Below are 23,710 nucleotides of genomic sequence, written 5' to 3'. Positions count from 1 at the left end.
GCTTGATGGTGAGGGCATTGAATCTATAAATTACCTTGGGCAGTATGGCCATTTTTCACGATATTGATTCTTCCTATCCATGAGCATGGAATGTTCTTCCATTTGTTTGTGTCCTCTTTTATTTTGTTGAGCAGTGGTTTGTAGTTCTCCTTGAAGAGGTCCTTCACATCCCTTGTAAGTTGGATTCCTAGGCATTTTATTCTTTGTATCAATTGTGAATGGGAGTTCACTCATGATTTGGCACTCTATTTGTCTGTTACTGGTGTATAGGAATGCTTGTGATTTTTGCACACTGATTTTTGTATACTGAGACTTTGCTGAAGTTGCTTATCAGCTTAAGCAGATTTTGGGCTGAGATGATGGGGTTTTGTAGATATACAATCATGTCATCTGCAAACAGGGGCAATTTGACTTCCTCTTTTCCTAATTGAATACCCTTTATTTCTTTCTCTTGTCTGATTGCTCTGGCCAGAACTTCCAACACTATTTTGAATAGAAGTGGTGAGAGAGGGCATCCTTGTCTTGTGCTAGTTTTCAAAGGGAATGCTTCCAGTTTTTGCCCATTCAGTATGATATTGGCTGTGGGTTTGTCATAAATAGCTCTTATTATTTCGAGATACGTTCCATCAATACCTAGTTTAGTGAGAGTTTTTTTTTTTTTTTAACCAGGCAGTGAAACAATTTTATTTCGCAGTTGTCTTTAAAACCTCAAAGACACCTATTTTCTCCATATAAAAACATTAGTATAGATACCCATACTTTCTAGAAAATGATTATACAGACCCTCTCAAAGAAAAATGTATTCCATTATATAGGTTTCAGTGAGGTTGCTTGGAAAAAACTCACATCTGGACTGATTCCTAAAACATAGCATTCCACCACTCTGCAACTTTTGTTCAAAGTATAGATTATTGTCATCAGTATGTGGTGCCTGTATTCTTACATATTTGATAATACATATATAGACTGGCTTATCACTTAATGTTCCATTGGTTCATCATTCTTTTCTGCAGGTTCATCAGCAGGTTGAGCAGGCTGTACCTTTCTCTGTGGCCTTTCTTCAAGACCTTCGAGGAATAGAGACACATTATCATCATCATCATAGATTGTAAACTCCAAGTCTTTACCAATAATTCCAATGGAAACATTCTTTGTAGTTAGGTCCTGCTCTGCAGGAAGTGTCGCTCTTAAGGCACACAGACCGTGTTTAACTAGTTCATTTAAATTGCAGTCCATAAATTCAGACATATGTCTCTCCAAGTAAGTATGAGCTGATTGGGAACGGGCTCCAATGGACATGGCTCTGCAGTCAAAATAGTGAGCAGATGGACAGGTTTGGAAAATGTGAGGGCCCATATCATCATAACCGGCAATAAGCAACCCAACACCATATGGTCTCCGGCCATATCGTTGTGTTTGTATCTGGGTCTTGTTTCCAATTAGAGATACAAGACGAGACACAGGCAGTGGTCTATCAAATACAAATCTGGAATCCAAACACTCCTGACGCATAAAATTACGTAACAGTCTAACATCAGCAGTAAGCCCCGCAATTGAGGTTTACAGCTTTTTTTTTTTTTTTTTTTTTTTTTTAGAGCATGAAGGGCTGTTGAATTTTGTCAAAGGCCTTTTCTGCATCTGTTGAGATAATCATGTGGTTTTTGTCTTTGGATCTGTTTATGTGAAGGTAGGTTCAGAATTTTAATTTGTTGCTTCTGAATCAAAGCTGTAAACCTCAATGAAATAAAAACAGAATGTGGTACTAAAATAGCTATGCGTGTAGTGATATATGTGTTCAGTTTCCCTTCAAATCTGAGAGTGGTGGTATGGATGAAATGGATTGGTCATGACTTGACAGTTGTTGAGGCTAAGTGATGGGTACTTCAAGAGTCATTATACTATTTACTTTTTTATAAATTTGAAATTTTCCATTAAAGTATTTCAGAGTAGTGGATTGTCAATAACTGTAGCTTTGGAAAGCTATATTTTTTAAAGTGTGGTTTAAAAAACCCACAAAATTTACCATCTTAACCATTTTAAGTGTACAATTCAGTAGTGTTAATGTGGTCATATTGTTGTGAAACAAATCTTCAAAACTTTTTCATCTGCAAATCTGGAGTTCTATAGCCATTAAACAATAACTTCCCTTTTTCCTCTCCCTACATCCCCTGGTAACCACCATTCTACTTTCTGTCTCTGAATCTGACTACTTTAGTTACCTCATAAGAGTGGAATCATATGATATTTGCATTTGGTGACTTGCTTATTTCACTTAATGTATTGCGCTCAAGGTTCATCCATGTTGTAGCATGTGACAAGATTTCCTTTCTTTTTAAGGCTGAATAATATTCCATTGTATATATACACTGCATCTTGTTTATCTAGTCATTCATCAATGAACATGTGGATTACTTCCACCTCTTAGCTATTATGACTAGTGCTGTTGTAAACTTGGGTGTGCAAATATCTCTTCAAGACCCTGCATTCAATTCTTTGGGATATATACCCAGAAGTTGGATTACTGGATCATACAATAGTTCTATGTCTAACTTTCTCAGAAACCCCATACAGTTTTCTGTAGCAGTTGCACCACTTTGCAGTCCTACCAACAAACAGTAGTGTTCCAATTTCTCCACATCTTTTTCATCCTTGTTTTTTTTAAATTTAGCCACTTTAATGGTGCAGTGATATTTCTTTTTGGTTTTGATTTGCATTTCTCTGATGATGTATTAGCTTTGAAGAAATATCTATTCAAGCCTTTTGCTTGTTTGTAAATTGTGTTTTTTGTTGTTGTTGAGTTGTAGGTGTTCTCTATATATTCTACATATTAACCTTTTGTCAAATACATGGTTTGCAAATGTCTTCTCCCATTTTGTAGGTTGTCTCTTCACTCTGTTGATTATGTGCTTTGATACAGGAAGTTTTTAAGTTTGATGTGGCCCTGTTAGTCTGTTTTTTCTTTTGTTTCTCTGCATTTGGTGTCATGTCCAAGAAATCACCACCAAGTTCAATGACCTGAAGCTTTTTCCCTGTGTTTTCTTCCAGGAGTTTTACAGTTTTTGTTTTTTATGTTAAGGTCTTTAATTCATTTTGAGTTAATTTTTATGTGTGGTGTAAGATAAAGGTCCAACTTCATTCTTTTACATGTGAAAATCCAGTTTTCTCAACATAATTTGTTGAAGAGATTGTCCTTTTCCCCACTGAGTTATCTTGGCCTCCTTATAGAAGATCATTTGGCCGTGTAATAGAGGTGTATTTCTGGGCTTTCTATTCTATTTGGAAGACTACATTTTTAACCAATAAAATGTTGCTCTTAATTAGCATTTCTTTTATGGTGTATCCAACTCTCCAAGTAAATCTTGCTGTCTGAAAGCAGAGATGTTAGAATAACACCACATTTATTAAAAGATCTTACAAAATACTGAATGATAGTGATGGGTGAAAATTGACACTGGGAGTTCTTGGGTTATCAAGTTTATAATTTGACATGGGGAAAGTCAGGGAGGAAAAACGAGCAGATCCCACAACAAGTTTTGCATTGAGTAAACAGTGTCTTTAGAAGCACATATGCTTTCTGGCATTCAGAAGTGGTGGTGCTATCTTTTCAGAATTGTATTTTCATTCCAGTCAAAAGTGTCCACTCCATGCAAATGCTTTTTTTTTAAAATTGAAGAAGCAATCATGTTGAAAACATACATTTTTTTTCTTTGATTCTTCACAGACAACTATTTTCTTCAGATTTCATTGTTGAAGAAGAATCTAGCAAATACCAAAAGATGACATGTTCAAGCCATCTGTACTTTTACCTAAATGTGTAGCAAACCTCCACACTGTATAATTACTTCTCATACTTCAGCATTGCTTTCCTTGTATCTTCCAACAAAACGTGTTAACAATGAGGTATCTTTTTTTGTTTTTGTACTATTTTCTATGTATCACTTGAGCCATTAAATGGCAACAGAAATAACATTTCCCCAATGATACAAGTTTTGTTAATATTTTCCCTAATAAGTAAAAGTAAAATAGGCTCACAATTTATAATTAAATTTAATGTAATTTTATGACTATTTGATTACATGTGAGATGACCAGAATAATAGAGACAATTATGATGCTTAGATTTTCATTGTCTTGCTAATCATGATAACTTCCTGTATTTTCTTTTAACTTTTAAGTTCATGGATACATATGCGGGTTTGTTACATAGTTACACTTGTGTCATGAGAGTTTGTAGTACAGATTTTTTCATCATCCAGGTATTACAACTAGTACCTATTAGTTCTTTTTCCTGATCCTCTGTCCCCTCCCACCCTCCATCCTCTTGTAGGCCACAGTGTCTATTGTTCCCCTCTATGTGTCCATGTGTTCTCATCATTTTTCTCCTACTTATCAGTGAGAACATGTCATATTTGGTTTTCTGTACTTGCTTTAGTTTGCTAAGGATAATGGTCTCCAGCTCCATCCATGTTCCCACAAAGGACATGATCTCCTTCTTTTTTATGGCTGTATAGTATTTTGTGGTGGATATCTACTGTATTTTCTTTATACAGTCTATCAATGACAGGCATTTAGGTTGACTCCATGTCTTTGCTATTTTAAATAATGCTGCAAGGAACATATACTTGCAAGTGTCTTTAAGATAGAATGATTTATATTCCTTTGGGCATATACCCAGTAATGGGGTTGCTGTGTTGAATGGTAGTTCTGTTTGAAGTATTCGAGGAATCACCACACTATTTTCAACAATGGTTGAACTAATTTATACTTCCACCAACAGTATGTAAGCATTCCCTTTTGTCTGCAATCTTGCCAGCACCTATTATTTTTTGGGTTTTTCCATTCTGACTAGTGTGTGATGTTATCTCATCGTGGTATTGATTTGCATTTCTCTAATGATCAGTGATGTTGAGCTTTTTTTCATGTTAGTTGGGTGCATGTATGTCTCCTTTTGAGAAGTGTCTGTTCAGGTCCTTTACCCACTTTTTAATTGAGTTAGTTTTTTTTCTTGTAAATTTATTTAAATACCTTACAGATGTTTGATATTAGATCTTTGTCAGATGCATGGTTTGCAAACTTTTCTCCCATTTTGTAGGTTGTCTGTTTACTCTGTTGATAGTTTCTTTTGCTATGGTGAAGTTCTTTAGTTTAATTAGATCCCATTTGTAAATTTTTGCTTTTGTTGCAGTTGCTTTTGGCATCCTCATCCTGAAATATCTGCCTATTCCTATGTCCAGAATGGTTTTGCCTAGGTTGTCTTGCAGGGTTTTTTGAGTTCTTTGTGTATTCTTGATATTAATATTTTGTGATAGTTTGTAAATATTTTCTCCCATTCTGCAGGTTATTTCTTCACTCTGTTGATTGTTTCTTTTGCTGTGTAGAAGGTTTTTGTTTGATGTAATTCTATTTGTCTACTTTTTGGATTTGTTGTCTGTGCTTTTGAGGTCTCAGCCATAAAAATCTTTGCCCAGACCAATGTCTGTAAGCATTTCTCCTGTTTTCTTCCAGGAGTTTCACAGTTTCTGGTCTTAAATTTAAGCCTTTACTCCATTTTGAGTTGATTTTTGCTTATGGTGAAAGATAAGAGTCTGTTTGTATTCTTTCACGTGTGGATGTCATCATGAGGTTAGCTGGTTATTATGCACTTTTTTGTGTGGTTGCTTTATAGTATCACTGGTCTGTGTACTTAAGTGTGTTTTTGTAGTGGTTGGTAGTGGTCTTTCCTTTCCATATTCACTGCCTCCTTTAAGAGCTCTTGTAAACCAGGTCTGCTAAGAATTCCCTGAGCATTTGCTTGTCTGAAAAGGATCTTATTTCTTTTTTGCTTAGTTTGGCCAGATATGAAATTCTGGATTGGAATTTCTTTTCTTTAAGAACATTGAATATTAACCCCCAATCTCTTCTGGCCTTTAGGGTTTCTGGTAAGAGGCCTGTTAGTCTTATGGGCTTCCCTTTGTATGTGACCTGACCTTTCTCTCTAGCTGCCTTTAACATTTTTCCTTTTATTTCAACCTTGGAGGATCTGATGATTATGTGTCTTGGGGATGGTCTTCTTGTGAAGTATCTTACTGGGGTTCTCTGCATTTCCTGAATTTGAATGTTGGCCTCTCTAGCTAGGTTGGGGAGATTCTCATGGATGATATCTTGAAATATGTGTTCCAGGTTGCTGCCAGTCTCCCCATCTGTTTCAGGGACACCAATGAGTAATGGATTTGTTCTCTTTACTTAATCTCATATTTCTCAGAGATTTTGTTCATTCCTTTTCATTCTTTTTCCTTTATTCTTGTCTGACTTACTTCAGAAAGCCAGTCTCCAAGCTCTGGGATTCTTTCCCAAGCTTGATCTATTCTGCTATTAATAGTTGCAATTGCATTATGAAATTATTGTAGTGTGTTTTCAGCTCTGTCAGGTCGGCTGCATTCTTTTCTGTACTGGCTATTTTGTCTTTCAGCTCCTGTATCATTTGGATCTTCCTTGGATTAGGTTTCAACATACTCCTGCATCTCAATGACCTTTGTTTCTATCCATATTCTCAATTCTATTTCTTTAATTTCAGCCATCTCAGTCCAGTTCAGAACCCTTGCAGGAGAAGTAGTGCTGTCATTTTGAGGAAAGAAGGTACTCTGGCTTTTTGAGTTGTTAGAGTTCTTGTGCTTATTCTTTCTCATCTTTGTGGGCTTATGTTCCTTCAATCTTTGATATTGCTGATCTTTGGATTTTTTTTCTTTTATCCTATTTGTTGACATTGAGAGTTTGATTGTGGTATAAGGTGGGTTCAGTCAACTGGCTTCATTTCTGGAAGATTTTAGGGGGCCAAACCTCAGCTCCCAACTACTGGACTTCATGCTGTAAATCTGGGGGACTAGTATCTGGCCCCAACTTTGTTCTCTGACTCCTCGAAGGTAGGAACCTACTGTGCTGGTGCAACCTACATATTCCTGGACCACTGGTCATTACACTTCAGTGGGTGGTACTAGCCAAAGTGTTTCATAAGGCAGCAGCAGTGGGATTTGTCCTTGTTTGCATGTGTTAGCAGCAGCAGCAGCAGCAGCAGCACGGTGGGGTACACACTCATCAACTGCAAGAGGGTGCTAGCAGGTGCTTGCCTCCCTGCAGGCATTCACAGCGGCAGCAGAGGCATTACTGCTTTGAGGGACACAGGGCTCCTGCTGCTGGCGACTGTGTCCACGGTAATGCTGGTGGTGGTGTTAGCATGGGGGTCTGGTGCTGGCGGGTGCAGGTCTGTGTCTGGCCTCTGTGCATGATCACTCAGGTGGGAGCGGCTTCTCAGGGTAGGAGAGGTTCATTGTTCTCCCTTCCTAGTTTTACTCTTGCAGCAGTGTTGGTGCAGGGATGGGGCTCTGGAGCTGGTGGGGCTGGCGGGGTTCAGTGGGGCGAGGGAGCAGACAGGCTGGTGCGTGGCTGTGAGCACTACTTTCCACCCTGAAATCTCATGAGAACTTATTTACTATCATGAGAACAGCACAGGAAAAGCCGTCCCCATGAGTCAGTTACCTCCCACCAGATCCCTCCCATGACCTGTGAGGATTATGGGAGCTACATTTCCAGATGAGATTTGGATGGAGACACAGCCACCCAAGATGAGATTTGGGTGGGGACACAGCCAAACCATATCACTACCTACCACAATACCTGGCATATGATAGATGCTCAATAAATGTTTGTTGAATAAATCCTTTTTTTTAAATTAAATTGACCAATGGTAGTACTAGTCTTTCCATGGTTATATTTGTTAGGAAAAAAACTTTTGTTTGAGTAGTAAATGATAGATGGAGATTTGGAAGGAAGGAGAGAGAAAGAGAAAGAAAAAACAATAAACCATTAGAAAAAACAAATGTACACACACATTTAAGTGACACAACTTTTATATTATTTATTTATTTATTTATTTATTTTATTTATTTATTTAATGGATGGTGATTGTCCAATGGATGGTGACTTTCAATGGGAAACTTTTCCTGGCGACAAGATTTGCTCTTAACTCCGTTGAATTAGAAAAGGTTTTTAGTTTCAATATTATGATAAATTGGATATATAAATGCATTGCTAATAGCTTAGTAGTTTTAGCTGCACAAAATTGAGCCTTGGGTATCTGGACATTCTTGGCCTGTTCTTGAAATAAAGATAGTGATGTTTAAGGAAATAGCACTGTGGCCAGAAAACAAAAACAAACAAACAAGACAAACAAAAAACCAAAAACCAGGCCGGGGGTGTCTCATGCCTGTAATTCTAGCGCCTTTGGAGGCCGAGGTGGGGCCAGATCATTTGAGGTCAGGATCGAAGCCAGCCGTGGCCAACACAGGGTGAAACCCCATCTCTACTAAAAATACAAAAATTAGCGGGCGTGGTGGTCCGGCGCCTGTAATCCCCAGCTACTCGGGAAGGGCAAGGCAAAGAATTGCTTTGAACCTGGGAGGCAGAGGTTGCAGTGAGCCAGAGATCATGCCATTGCACTCCAGCCAGGATGACAGTGCAAGACTCCGTCTCAAAAAAAAAAAAAAAAAAAAAAAAAAAAAAAAATTCCACATTTTCCAAGGTAAACAATATAAATGGGGCTCAGGAATACCCCATTAGATTAAAAAAAAAAATCTCCTAGAGAGAGAACCCTTGAGCCTACAAACTAAAGACTTTCAATATAATTTTAAATAAAGTCTTTTATGTAGTATGAGTGCATTTTTTAGTTGATAATCAATTGGCACTATTATGTAGGCTTACTAGATTTGCAAATTTACAAGTTTTTACAAGTCAGTTGGGTCCCTTCCTCAGGAAATCAGTTTAAGTTTTTTTTTCCTATATTGACTCAAAGAGCCTAGTTGTCCTTAAATCCTGTGAATATATTTGCCTTATAATTTGACGGCATTGAATAAACACCCTTATAGGGTCTGTAGTGTTGTAAAAAGAGAAACTGTTAAATAAAGGATCACATTTGGAAAAATAGACTGTGCTGGATAAAACCAGTATTGCATATGAGTGCTGTGCTTTGCTTTAAAGCACCTACAACTATTCAAGGAAATATATCCTTACCCCTTACTCTCAAAATGGATACTCTAGATGGAAAACAACTGAACTACGTCTTTGTGAAATTAAACTATGGCTATAAATTAATGTAAACACCCAATGTAATATTGATCTCTTAAGCAGAAAGTTATATATTTGTGCTAACATTCAAACTTACAGAGATTACAGAGCTAATTATTAATTATTAAAGTAATTAAACTGTTTCAAGCCAAATATGCTTGGGTAGGTACAACTTGCCTTCAACTAATCACCATGTTTAAATGTACTCTATTAAGTGGATCTTTGTTGCGCGTCATCAGTGTGCCTGAACTTATACAGATGATAATAATAATGATAGCTCACATTTGTGTTAGCACTTATTTGCTGGTCATTGTGCATTATACATAGATTAATTATCAAATAACTCTATACAAAATAGGTATATTTATTATTCCCAGTTTACAGATGTGAAAACTCAGTCATAAAGAGGTTTAATAAATTGTCCAAGGTTACACAGCTAGTGTCTAAACTGGAATATAATATTGGAAACCAAGTCAAACATGTTAAAAATGTATTGATAGACTCTAATATTGAATTGTTTTCTCTCTTTAACACCTTTCTAGTTGATTTGGAACATATGAGAACAATAAAACCTGAAAAACACTTACGGTTTTGCCAGGAAAATGGTTTTAGTAGCCACTTTGTCTCAGCCAAGACAGGAGACTCTGTAAGTAAAATAATGAATACTGTATATTATAAGTGATGTTTTACTTTTATTTACTAACATTCCTAGGAAGTATACTTCCATTATTTAACCTTTGGAGCAAATTAATTCCTATTGAAAACATGAAATTCCTTAGATTAGGTATAACATGTTTATTCTGGTTATATTACTTTTATAATTTATTTAACATAATTGTATGGTTATTTTCCAAAAGGGAATTAAAATGAATATAAACCACCCATAATGTCAGTATCTAGAGGTAACCACTCATAACCTCGTATGATTCCATCTAGTCTCTTTTCCTGATGCTCACACTAGTACTGTTGCCTGTGGCTAGTAGATGGCATTCATTGAGTGCTTACTTTGTTATAGATATTGTACTACTCTGGTTATCTCCATTTTATAGAGGAGTCTTAGAGAAATTATGTAATGGGGTCCAGATTACACAGCTAATAAGTGGAGGAGAGAGGATTTGTAAAGGCAAATAGTGACACTCTGGGACTCACAGTCTTGACCACAAGCCTGTATTTATTTTTAAAAATTAAGATTATAATATAGAAATAATTTTATATTTTACTTTTACTTAATATTTTTATTGTTTCCATGTCATTTAATAATAGATTGAATAATTCATTTAATAAATGTTCAAAAATTTATTCAGTCTTATTGTGGAACATACAGGTTGTTAAGTTTTGAACATAATGTTCTAATGTAAAATTTTGTCCATAAGTTTTTGATGTTTTGGTTATTTTCTTCAGTTAGATTCCTTGAGAGAGGATTGAAACATTGCCAAATCACCACCAGAAAGACTAAATTCATACTATCACCGGCATTGTATGATTGCCATAACTACATCCTTTTAACATTCAGGATTTATTTATGTATTTATTTTAAAATCTTTGTCAAATTGGTAGGTCCCCCCAAAAGAAAAAAGATACTTCACTATTTAAATTTGAATTTCTTTGATTATAATTGAGGTTGAAATTTTAAAAGTTTTATTAGTTATTCACTTTCTGCTTTTTACTTGTTATAATTTTCTATTGCATTAGAAATTTTCTATGACCATTTTTATGTTAGTGCTAGTAGTCATGTGTCACAATTTTTTCAGATAATCCTCACTGACCCCATTTGACTATTTTCCAGTTGACATTTTCAACTAAAAGAAGTTTGAAATTTTCTGTGGTTTAATATTTTGATGTTTTCTCTGTAATATCCTTTATAGTTTTATACCTAAAATAAATATTAAATAATATGACTGGGGTTTAATCTTTCTTTTGATAAGACTCATTAAAAAATTTGGACTCCTGGAATCCTTTCCCCTCAGACAATGTGAACATGGGCACATATGCACCCATCTATGCCTTTGAAAAAAATGTCAGTAATTGTAGATAAATTCATCCATGGATTCACTGGGCTTCTGCCCTCACTTAATCTTCCCAGGGGTCTTTTTGCCATTTCAGAATTATTTTAACTTGTAGTATTTTAACTTGTTTTGAACCACTTAGTATTTTTTTTGCCACTTAGTGTTTTTTGTGTGCTTATATTGAACCACTATTAAAAAACTTCATTTTTTTTTTAAGTGATACTTTGAAATGGTTTGTTCTTGTGAAATTACTTTAAGACTTGTAATCATCTCTAGCTCCAGGTAACTTCCTCTCGTTGTTTGAGGAGTTGAGCTCCTGGCTTACTATTCTTTCTCTGATATTACCTATGTCATAATTCTTAGTGATTTCAGTATCCTTGTTTCTTCCTGACTCCACCTTAGTCACTCTCGCATACCACATATCACGTCATTACAAATTACTGTGGCTCTTTTATTACCTCAGTATCAGGCATCCAAATCGCTAACCACCAACCATCTTCTGTTTCACATCCTTGAATGTCCTAATACAACCATTCTCAACCCTAGCAAGACCTACAAGACATTGATCCTAACACCTTTGCAAAATCTTAACCTCCTTTCATGTCTTCATTTTTCTCTCTTCTGAACTTAAATCTCATGGCCAGTCCAAATCATTGCCATGCACATACTCTCAGTTCCCTTTTTCCGCTTTCGCTTTGTCAGACCCACTTGGCTAAACCTTAATTCTGGTTTAAACCAAGCCTCTGCTTTTTCATGGGTGTGCTCATGAACATGACCAGAGAAAAACACAGAGGTATGCTGGAGGTTTCACTTTAAGTTCACAATCCCTAATCTCAAGTGGGCCCTTAATGCTGCTCAGTAATTATGCCCTATATCCCTAGTCTACCACCTCTTCCCTCAGCTAGGTGACTTTTTTTTTTTTTTTTTTTTGAGACAGAATATCACTCTGTCGTCTGGGCTGGAGTGCAGTGGCGCAATCTCAGCTAACTGCAGCCTCTGCCTCCTGGGTTCAACCAATTCTCTGCCTCAGCCTCCCAAGTAGCTGGGATTACAGGTGCCCACCACCACACCTGGCTAATTTTTGGTATTTTTAGTAGAAATGGGGTTTCACCATCCTGGCCAGGCTGATCTTATAACTCCTGACCTCGTGATCCACCTGCCTCAGCTTCCCAAAGTGTTGGGATTACAGGCGTGAGCCACTGTGCCCAATGACTATTTCATAGCTTCTCTTCTCTCTTCAAATGTTCAAACTGTCCTCCTCTATTCTATCAGCTGACGACCTTGTTTCCTATTTTGTAAGAAATTTGAAACAAATAGAAGACAACTTCTACATACTGATGCTACCAGGTCTAACCCCATCCTACGTACCCCATCTGTTCTCATATCTTCTGTCTTCTCTGTGGTTACTATGGGATCTGTTCTAGCTAGGGCCAACTTCTCCATTGTGTACTAGTCCCATTTATCTTTGCTGAATCAAGGAGTTGCTTTAGCAGTTCTGTTTCATATGTTTTATTTTTTTTCCATCTACTGGATTATTCTCTCAGCATACAAAATATTATGACTTATCTTAAAAACAAGAAAGCTCTTGATGCCACATTTTTTCCTCTAGCTGTTGCCTCATTTCCTTCCTTCACTTTCCAGTATATGTTTTGAAAAAGTTGTCTCTAGTTCTTCTTTTCCCAATTTTTCTTCCAGTTCCAGCAGACTTTTGCCCTCAGTATTTTACCCAAACTGCTATTATCCAGGTCATCAATGGCCTCCTTTTTGCTGAATCCAATGATCAGTACTCAGCCCTCATCTTACTTGACTAAGTAGCAACATAAATAATTGCTGATCACTCTCTCCTCTTTGAAATACTCTCTGCACTTAGCTTCCAGGATACAATGCCTCCTGTTTTTTGTTTATTTTTTTTCTACTTCACTAACTACTCTGTCAGTCCCCTTGACTGATTTTCTTACCTCTCCAACCAACTAAGGTTCAGTTCTTTGATATCTCTTTTTCTACACGTATTCCCATAATGGCTTTATTTAGTCTTGTGGCTTTGCTCATACTTTTCCCCTGAACTCTAGACTCTTATATCCAACTGCCTGTGCAGCATCTCCACTTAGATAATAGACTGTCCAATTTAACATGTTTAGAACTGAGCTCTTGATATTCCCTCCTCAAATCTCTCACAGTCTTCCTCACTTTAATAAATAGCAGATCTACCAGTTGCTCAGGCCAAAAAAATTTTGGAGCCTTTCTTGACTCCTCTTTTTCTCTCATACCCCACATCTGTCACCAAATCCCATTGGCTGTACTTTGAAAATATATCCAGAACCTGGTGGCTGTTTCTTACTGTGTCCACTCCTACCACTTTGGTTCAGCCTCCATAATCTTTTACATTAGTTTCTTTGCTGATTCTCTTTTTGTACACTTGGTCTCCTATAGTGAATGTTAATACAAACAACCAGACTAATGCTGTTAAAATAAAAGTCACATTGGGCCACCCTCCCACGCCTTCCATTTCATTTGGAATAAACGTCAAAGTCCTTCCAGTAGCCTACCAGATTCTACATGCTTTGCAGGCCCTTCACCTCTTTGCTCATCTTCTTTTAGAACCACTCTTTCTCTCCACTCCACCACAGTACTTTTCCTATTGTTCCTTGAACATTGACTATCAATGAACTAAAATATATTGTGCTTCTTAGGGTACAAACGGCATAAGGCTATCAGAAATATGTGTCCATTTTTTGTTAGAAATAAAAATTAACAAAGTTTTGATAAATATTCTGTAAGCATGTGATGAGTAGGGATAAGAATATGGTAGGACATTTATGAAGAAAAGATAGTTATACTACACTAAATGTCAGTATTGGAACTCTAGTAATTATAGTGGACCTGACATAAGCTAACTATGTGTGGAAAGGCTATTTATAGAAAAATATTTGTCTGTTTTTGTTTAATCGTAATGGCATATATTTTTCCTTTGAACTGATAAAATATGGTAAATAGTACCAAGTTACTTTACTCAAGATACATGGAGAATTTGTTGGAATGATGTGAAAGGCACAGAGAGTATTAAAGTGTTTGAAAGTAAGACCTTTTAAGATAGGCCACAGGCGGCTAAAAGGACCAAGATAAAATTGGCAGTGAAAAGTGGGGTGGTAAAGTATAGATTATTTTTATTCAGTAATTATGGGAGTTTTTATACTAGTAAGATTGTTTTGTTGTTGTTTTTTAAAGTGGTAGCTGTAATCATCATGTTAAATCTTTAATGTGTGTGTTTAGAGAAAATTCATTGAATTGCATGGAGTTTTAAATTATGGCTTAATAATTTAAAATTATTATATTTAAAATGTTGCTACATTTGACAAAGGTATTTTGGAATCACCTGCTATATCACATTTTGCAATTATTGCTGTTTATCATTTTAAGAAAATTCTGTTTATTTGAAGATAACTTAAGCATGACTCTTTTATATCATTTAAACCCATTTTTGTTATGTAGGTCTTCCTGTGCTTTCAGAAAGTTGCTGCTGAAATCCTTGGGATCAAATTAAACAAAGCGGAAATAGAACAGTCACAGGTGATTACCTTGAACTTTATATTTAAAAAATTAATGAATTTCTTACAAGGCATTAATTTTCACCCATAAGTTCTTACACATTTATGCCTTCTGTGTACCTGTCTCTAAAAGCTTTGGGAATAGATTGTATGTATGAATCAGTGTTTATTGCAGAAGATGGAGAATGTTAACTTTTTGCCAAATTATGATACCCTTGAAACCTCATTTTGTCTTTTTTGTTGGGAAAAAGATACTGGTATAAAAAAAAATTTATTAGTGGTTAACTAATGAATTTAGGTGCTGACCACATTGTTTGGTACTTCTTTATTTAAATCCTTTTGGAGCGTCTATTCAATTTTAAAACATCCTTGACTGTAATGATACTAGTTTTTGATGTTATTTTGTTGTCAGTTTAGTAGTGTTATTAATTAGTAAGGATTTCTAAGTTTTTTCACTATTCCTAGATAGTTCTGTTAGACTAAGAAAAAAACATGCATATCAGTAGCCAAGAACTTTAAAGTACCACTATAATTTCCCACTAATTCATATGTCTGATAGAATGAAAATCAGAGCAAGAGCCTAAAAGGTACGCTTCAGAAGTGGTTTGGTTAGAAGTAACAAACTAGTTACATTTTTCCTCAATTTCTTCCACCCCATTCGCACCCTGTGCAACTAAAAAAGTCTAATTATCTTTTCCCATCCTTAACTTTTTCTTTAATTCTTTTAGAGTTAGTTCTGTATCTTTTTCTCATGATCTCTCTCTCTCTCTCTCTCTCTCTGTGTGTGTGTGTGTGTGTGTGTGTGTGTTTTAAAATGATTGAAGCAAATATTTGAAATTGTTATACTGATGTGGCTGCTTCTAGGACTTGATTAAAATATTTGAAACGCTAAACATTTGCTAATTTTAATTCCCATCATTCAAAGACATTTGTTTTATTTAGCACTTGGTATGGCCAGATACAGTGCTAAGATACTTTGTGATGTTTAAGTAGCTCCCAGACACATAAAAAGTGGTTACTTGGTTTGGATCTAGGAGAATATAAGAAAGAGAAGTCATCATGATTTGCTTGATCACACAGACCTTGGATCCCAGAGGTCAAGTAATTCCTTTGCTTTTTAGCTTCTCTGTCTAAATAATGTTTGTCTCTGCTTAATTAGACAGTCTGTGATTATCATAAGTGATTTATTCATCATATGTTGTATACTCAGTATAGTGGTGGGTGTAAAAAAGAATTAAAAGACTTTAAAATGTCCCTGCTTTCAGTAAAGAAAATTAATAGGTTATGTGCCAGGGGGACTGTGTTATCTCAGTTAATCCTCATAACTCCCTGGATCAGGTAAAATTTTATCATTTTATGATCAGGAAGCTGAGACTATGGAGAGATTCAGTGACTTGATCACTAACCCTTAGTTGGGCAGTGGTGGAGCCAGAATTTGCACCCAGGTCTCTCTGACACCAGTGCCCTTGGTGTTTCCACTCTGCCATACTGGGGGAAGGTGTACTGGGCAGTTTGGAGTGGGAAGGGAGAAAATGGCTGAAAGAGGAACTAGTATCAATATACCTGGGTAGAAAAGCTTAGGTTGTACTTTAGAAACAGAAGAGCAGTTTGGTTAAAATAAATGACCATTTGTGTCAGAGTATAAAGAGTTTGAGAACAGATTTTGGGGATTTATGAATGCCAAGTTGATTAATTTTATTTGACCTATAATCATTTTGAGGTAGGGCAGTAAATGAAAGCAGTTTTTAGATAGAATTAATCTAATGGGATATTTTTGTATGTCATTGGATAGGAGGGAGATTGAAGTAAGGAGACTGAGTTACTGCTACCATGTGAAAATGGCCAAAGTCAAGGTAGAAGGGAAAGAGGGAACTGATAGGACTTGTGAAATTATTGGATAAGAGAGAATAGAAGTCCAAGATAATAACCCTGAGGTTTCTTGCTTGGAGGAATGAAGACAAGGGAAACCGATGATTGTGGTCTTTCTGAAAGAGGGAATGGTGGGCTGGTGCTTCACAGGTGAGAGGGCCGCACTGAGGAAGAATTCCTTGTACTGCCTGAGCTGTGCAGCAGTGATCAGATACAAGGAGACCTCTGGAGAGATGAAACAACTGGAGGCAAAATTTGGGGAAAGCTTTATTAACATTAGCTCCCTCGTGTTGCAAGATCAACAGAGTTACTCTTTTGACTTTGGATATGGGCTTAATATCCTGGCATATTTTAAATAAAGAGATATTAGATGTGTTAATTACATAATTCTCTACCCTCCCTGCACATCCACCTTGTTTATTATGCTTTGAGATTTAATTCTATCTTCAGTTTGTTGGTGGCATTTACTCTTAATGCATTCATTTGAAGGGGAATTCAAGTTACTGCAGCACTCTTCTATATGTTTGTCAAAATTCTTTGTATATAGCAAGAAGCCTCATTAGTCTTTCTTGATCCTGATGAATTTGGTGTTTTTGCCAATTAAATTGTTGATTTTACAATTCATATTTCTCAGTGGAAACATTTTTGCAAGTTCATCTAAAAGACTAGGAAGTGCAGATTATATATACACACACACACATATATACACACATATATACACACACATACATACATACATGTACACACACATACACACTGCATGTGGTTTTTGTGACATTTGAAAGATTACTGGGGGGATTCAAGGGAATGTTTGAAAGTACTTTATATTATTCTATAGAGAAGGAGTTAAATGGCAGACTCACCAGTCACATTGATTTTTTTTTTTTTTTGAGACGGAGTCTTGCTCTGTCGCCCAGGCTGGAGTGCAGTGGCCGGATCTCAGCTCACTGCAAGCTCCGCCTCCCGGGTTTACGCCATTCTCCTGCCTCAGCCTCCCAAGTAGCTGGGACTACAAGCGCCCGCCACCTCGCCCGGCTAGTTTTTTGTATTTTTTAGTAGAGACGGGGTTTCGCCGTGTTAGCCAGGATGGTCTCGATCTCCTGACCTTGTGATCCGCCCGTCTCGGCCTCCCAAAGTGCTGGGATTACAGGTTTGAGCCACCGCGCCCGGCCAGTCACATTGATATTGATGCTCTACTATAATAATTTACTTTGCGACATCAGTATTTACAATGAGATTTTAGTCCTAGTTCCATTCACTGATTATTTAAAGAGATTCTGCTAGTTTATTTCTAACCTAGATTGCTCTTATTTGGGAGTTATATAAAATGAGTTAACACACTTTGTAAGCTTTGCAAGGAAGAGGAAGAGAGAGAAAAGAAAATGGATGCAATTTATTAACACAGTAAACATATTTTGAGGGTCTGTGTAATGCCAGGGACCACAGTAGAATCTGGGGATACAGAAATGAATAAGAGAAAGTCCCTATCCTCAAGGAGCTCCCAGAATAAGTGCGGCAGCCAAACATTTAAACAACACTATAGATCCCTTTTTCACAATTCCCAATTTGGTTAATAGTTTCATTTGCATCATTTATGTAGTCTTCCCCTTTCTCCCCGACCAACCATTATCCTCTAAGATATTGTAAGAATTGATACTGTTGTTAACAAGTGTTATAGTTTCCCAGGTTGTTCAGATTTTTTATTTGCAAACTGCGTAGACCTTTAGGAGAAAAAATAAATTTACAATTGCTGTTGTTTAGGAAATCCAGCCATCAGCTCTTTAAGAATGCATTAGATAATTGATAAAGAAAAAGCATAGTCCTTTTAGTCCTGTCTTATGTCCTTCAGACTGAATTGCAAGGAAGTTTTGCCATATCTACTTGGTGTTAAGAGTTCTTAATATGTTTTTAAGCCTCAACATTTTTACTTGCCAATTAATAAACTATGAATTTCTGCTTGATTTGAACTAGGTATGTATTAGTTTTAAAATACCAAAAATTTTCTATCATATCTGAGATATTCATTAAACTTGCTAAAAATATATATTCCTTATTGTCCCCTCAAACTATTTTCAGACTGTATCTGAAAGTATCTCACGTAGGGCTTGGCATGTAATAGACATGCTCAAGATTTTAATTATCTTAATTGGCAGATTATTGTACAGTACCCCTTTAACCATTGGTCCTTTCTGCTTTTTAGCTTTACCTGAGTATTGATCGTCCTCAGATTCTTCTTACCCATGTGTTAATTTTTTATGATTATTTTCTCCAGTATGTTTATGAAGACTATCCTGGGATTTCTTTCTTATCCTAAAGACCACTTGTTTTCTTGAGGAGCACATTTTCTCACTTTGTACATACTACTCTAACCCTCAGATATTGAACGTTGCTTAATGGATTTTCATATCACATACTATTTTTTCTCTTTCCTGTTCACCTTTTATATTAATTTTTTAAGTAAAATTTCAAAACCAGATGGGACTTTAGAGATCATGTAGGTATGCTTTTTAACATGTTGTATCCTATATCCATGCTTTAAATTGTATTCTGTAATCTCATTACACTTTGAATGTATACCAGTCAGAATATTCTGTAATAGTTTAAAATTTGTTTTATATGCTAGACTCTTATTATCTCAAGAAACAGAGATTGTGCATTATTTACCTAAATGTCTGCAATATCTGGGATAGTGGTTGGCTTTGAATGAATGATAGTGACAAATGTTTTAGCCCTCAGGGTGTATTTACTCCATATCCTGGGCATGACAAACTATGGCCTTTGCAGTGGTAAATACGTTCCTATTATCTGGAGTATGGTGCAATTGCACAGTTGACCAAATTTATCTTTAGTATCTCTCCGAGAGTCCATCTATACTCCTTACACCTTGTGCCCCAACCCATAGGTTGCTTTCTTGCTTATGCCCTCCATTGCTACTGCTTCCATTTCCAGTATCCACTTGGCAAATGCTCTTTGAAAATATCAGGGTTAAGCTTGTGTTCACTCATATAACTCTTTTCCTCTTAGGGCCACTTCATTATTTTCATTTCATCAACTAATAGCAGAGAATAATTGAATGTACTTTGTGGCTCTAAAAATAAAGGTTGGTATTTTGTAGGTAACATTTTCTCTAAAAACACCAATAAATGGGTTTTAAATAAGCTGACTACAGTGAAACCACCTACCGTGAAGTTTATGACATGGAAATTATGTTTTTCTAATCATAGAAAGTGAAATTTGGAATCTGCAGAGCCTTGGTTATGGGTTACAGTTCGGAAACACTTTACAAAGCTTTATGTCAAAGAGTCAAAGCCCCTGAGAGTGATGCTGTCTTGTTAATTCTTCATTAATTTGATGAAAATTAATAATGAAATCCAAGTCATTTACGTTAGTCAGTTCTTGGACCAAAATGTCTCGAGCACAGGACAGTAACCTGGTTGTGTTTCTAGGATAAGACTTAAACCAACATTTTGTTGGATTAACGAGTTGCTTACTGATTATGAAAATCCCATCTCTTCATTGTAACCCATAGTTTGGCATGAAACAATTAGGTTTGGGGAGGTTAGATAATGGTATACAATATTTCACTGATGTACCCCCCACTCATACCTCATTTGGCAGTTGGTAATGCTTGTGTTGATAGCATCAGGTGGAGTGCCTAGTAAATCATGAGTCTTGTCCAAAAGTTAATGCTGCTTATTGCTAGAGAACTTAAGCAGAAGCCACCCAAGGCTAATATGTTCGTATGCCTCAGCATCCTATTCATTTACTCTCAATTGTTTGTAGAATCTTTATTTATAAATGTAATCACAGATAGCAGCTCATATTAAGATGCCTTTCTGTCTATCTTAGTAAATTAATAGATGCTATTATGAAGGATGAGTGTCCTGAAATAAGATATTTGTAATCACATGGATAGCGAGGATAGTTTTAAATCTAAAATATTTGGGTAGCATGTTATCTCTGTCATACATATTTGTCACATGTGGTCTTTTTATCCTAAGGGTAATAGCAGTTACGAATATAACAAGGTAAAAACAAATCGTTTCTTATTTAGTAAAACTCTTAGATATTTGAAAGCAGCAGTTGTTGTACTTAAATATTGTACCTTGTGAATTTTTTTTACGTGACCTACAACTGCATTTTGAATTTGTTTGTTTCTGTATGGAATTTGGAAGTATGGAGGTTAGGATTGGGAGGAATGGGGGAGTGAGCATCACAAGGAAGTCTTGGACAAGTAATAAATAGTATTACATATAAAAATTGTAAATGGCATATGGCTTCAGCTCTGATGTCTTCATTCCTCTCCTCACATTCAAAGATAATTAATTACTCCTTCCTCTGTGTTCCCACAGCATGTTATAAGTCCACTAGTTAAGTGTTTAACTTGTATGGCAATTAGTTGTATATGTGTTTCTCTTTCCATTGGGTCCTCAGCAACTTGTGAATAGATTCTGTGTAAGTCGCCCATACATTCGCAGTATAGAGTGACTGGCACATAGTATATCTTCAGTAAATCTTGTTAATGGAAATTGAATTAATCCTTTTATTGCACTTTAACATAGAAAAACCTCATAATTCTTCATAGTCGTCTGAAATTCTGGGCATTATATATGTTATATATGATTGTGTTATCAAAAATGGAACTTACAGTTTGGGAAGTTCAGTGGTCATATCTATTTCAGTAATCAAATAGAATTACAAAGAATAATGTTTCTTGGGCCTTTGTTCCTTTCCTTTTCTTTCCTTTTGTATGTGTACATTCTGCTGTTTGTGTGTGTGTGTGTGTGTGACATGTTTACATTTATATGTTAATTTTATGTTTCTGCTTTGGTGTTTCTTTCTATATTCAGTCATTGAACATACTATGCATTTTGTCTTTTTTTTTTTTTTAATTATTTATTCTTTGTCTCATTTATGTTGTATGGAATTGACAGCATATTGTCAGGGCAGAAATAGTGAAGTACCCGGAAGAAGATAATCAACATACCAGCTCTGCTCAGAGTAGAATCTGTTCAGTACAGTAGTGCAGGTATTAAGGGATAAATTATTACAGTTTGGGGAGGTGGGAAGGGAAAAACAGTGAATGCTATCTTGTTCTTTATTCCTTATGAATAGGGAAGTTCAGATGATTATTGTACATTATTGGAAATTAATATCACGTCCAAGTCTTGATTTAGAACTAAAAAATTGGTCCTCTGCCAGGCGACATGAATTAAGAAATTGGGAACAAATTAAAATAACATTTCAGTTACTTTTAAACATATTTGTCTTTATGGTTGTGTTTATTACATGTGCAGTGAAGTGGAGAATTGAGGCAGTTATTTCATTATTCATTCCTTACCATTTTTCCTGAAATAGCTTGGTAAGTGAAAGAGTATTTTTAAAATTTGCCTTGAATTGCCCTTCTTTGTCTGCTTGTGTGTGCAGACTTTGTAGAGTTGAAAACAGTAAAGGATTTGTTTTAAAGTATTAGAGATGAATATTAAGCATATTGCTAAATGTATCATTTTAGATATTCCTTGAAGTGTGTGTTAGAGGGAAGGAGGGAAGAGTTAAAAGTATCTTTTGGTTTAAATTATTTTACAAACGAATATGAAGTAATTTTCTAAATTTTTAATTATACTGTATTTTGTTATTGTATTCATAACCATAGTCGTAGCCCATATTGGAAATAAATTAGGGATTTTGGAGAAAGTTTATAATTGGAAAAGATTTAAAAATGGGTTGCTCAGAATATTTCTGCCTTTATATAACTGAATCCTCGTTTAACATTAAATGTCTTCTTAAAACTCAAAACTTGTAAACATCTCAATGAAAAACGGTTATCGCTAAATATAATTGGCTTATGGAAATATTAATCAATAATGTTATTTTTTACTTTGAAATGATGAGTTCTTTTCTATGATTTAAAATATATGTGAATGATTCATTTAAATTATTTTGCTCTAAATTATTATCAGGGTTTAATTTTCCTTATTGATTTGTCAACTTTTCATTAGACTTATGATAGCCTCAAGTTAAATGTCATAAAACCAGGGACAACTCCATAGCTGAGTTGCCATTCTCTTCTTGAAAACAAAAAAAACAAAAAACACTTTAATTGGTTTGTCTGGCTTATTCTTTTAATATCAACTCCTGCTTCATTTGTGGTGTCCATCATCAGAAGCTCAGCAGAGTTCAGAAAATAAAAATATACTTTAAGGAGCTCTTTCTAAATGTTCTGATGTCCTGATAATAACTCTGTTTTCTTTTATGACAGAGGGTGGTGAAGGCAGATATTGTAAACTACAACCAGGAACCTATGTCAAGAACTGTTAACCCTCCTAGAAGCTCTATGTGTGCAGTTCAGTGAGCGCATTTTTCTTTTGTGTTGATAGTTCTGGCTGCCCTTCTCCTCTGGGTGGGCCTGAGGACTTCTAGGAACTTGTTTTATCAGTGACCATCTCGGTAGTTCAGTTAACACTTTCCTCCCAACTTGCTTCATCATTGCTGTTGCCTCACAGTGGCAGGCAGCTCCTTGGATTTGCAAGAATTCAACTTTGGGACCACACACTTTGAATTCAAAATGGAAAACCCATTCCCTGGAATTAGACTGCTTCGTTGCAAAAGAATGATGTTGCTTCTTTGTATGTCCTTGCTTCTTTTTTCAGTGATGTAAAATTTTTTAACTTAATATGAAAAGTATCCAAGTCTTGATCATCAGCCAGGATTTTGCCACAGCAATTTCATTCTCTTATCGGAACCTGTATGTGTCAAAGTATACTTCAGAGTGCAAACATTAAGCAAGTAATATATTTTACCTCCAGATACTTATGAAGACATTCTTTAGCTATCTATTGTGACTAAAAGTATATAAAGCTGTATCTAACTGAAAATGCTTGAAATAAGGCTGTAATAGAAATATTTTTTCAGTTTTTAAAAAAGGGCCTAAATTGTTTATATTGTAGTTTGTAACTCACAAAGTAGTGAGTATTTGATATTGTATTTTTATTACTGTATCATTGTCATTATGTATTGTGTAATACTCAGGTTTGAAGGCTTTCTGAATTTTGATAAATGTTCAGCTGATGCTACACATGGAATTTCTCTTGCAAACTGCATAAGAGTACTCCCGCAAATGAGTTATGACATTGTGGATCAGACTGTACCTGATGTTCAGATGTTTTTCTTTCACGAATAAATTTATTTAAATTAC

The 23,710-nt window shown here is 35.7% G+C and overlaps 1 protein-coding gene and 1 pseudogene across 4 annotated transcripts in view; one reads left to right on the top strand and one right to left on the bottom strand.

Moving 5' to 3' along the window:
• Positions 1-23,710, top strand: part of RAB28 (RAB28, member RAS oncogene family) — a 126,962-nt gene extending 103,252 nt beyond the window's left edge. Inside the window, exons 5-8 of one of the 3 annotated variants that reach the window (XM_017892785.1) lie at positions 9,638-9,741; positions 14,591-14,668; positions 21,450-21,544; positions 22,775-23,710. In XM_017892785.1, coding sequence (XP_017748274.1) covers positions 9,638-9,741; positions 14,591-14,668; positions 21,450-21,539 — 272 coding nt within the window. In that variant the 3' untranslated portion in view covers positions 21,540-21,544; positions 22,775-23,710. The other 2 variants (XM_017892784.1, XM_017892786.1) reach the window with 2 other exon arrangements.
• Positions 665-1,554, bottom strand: LOC108542690 (proteasome subunit alpha type-1 pseudogene; annotated as a pseudogene). Its single transcript, XR_001889346.1, has one exon. The product of XR_001889346.1 is annotated as a proteasome subunit alpha type-1 pseudogene (transcript).

This window comes from Rhinopithecus bieti, unplaced genomic scaffold, assembly GCF_001698545.2.
Source record: "Rhinopithecus bieti isolate Rb0 unplaced genomic scaffold, ASM169854v2 scaffold_21626, whole genome shotgun sequence".
Taxonomy (NCBI): domain Eukaryota; kingdom Metazoa; phylum Chordata; class Mammalia; order Primates; family Cercopithecidae; genus Rhinopithecus; species Rhinopithecus bieti.
Note: the sequence above shows the minus strand (reverse complement) of the source record. Positions and strands in the feature narration are given on the sequence as shown.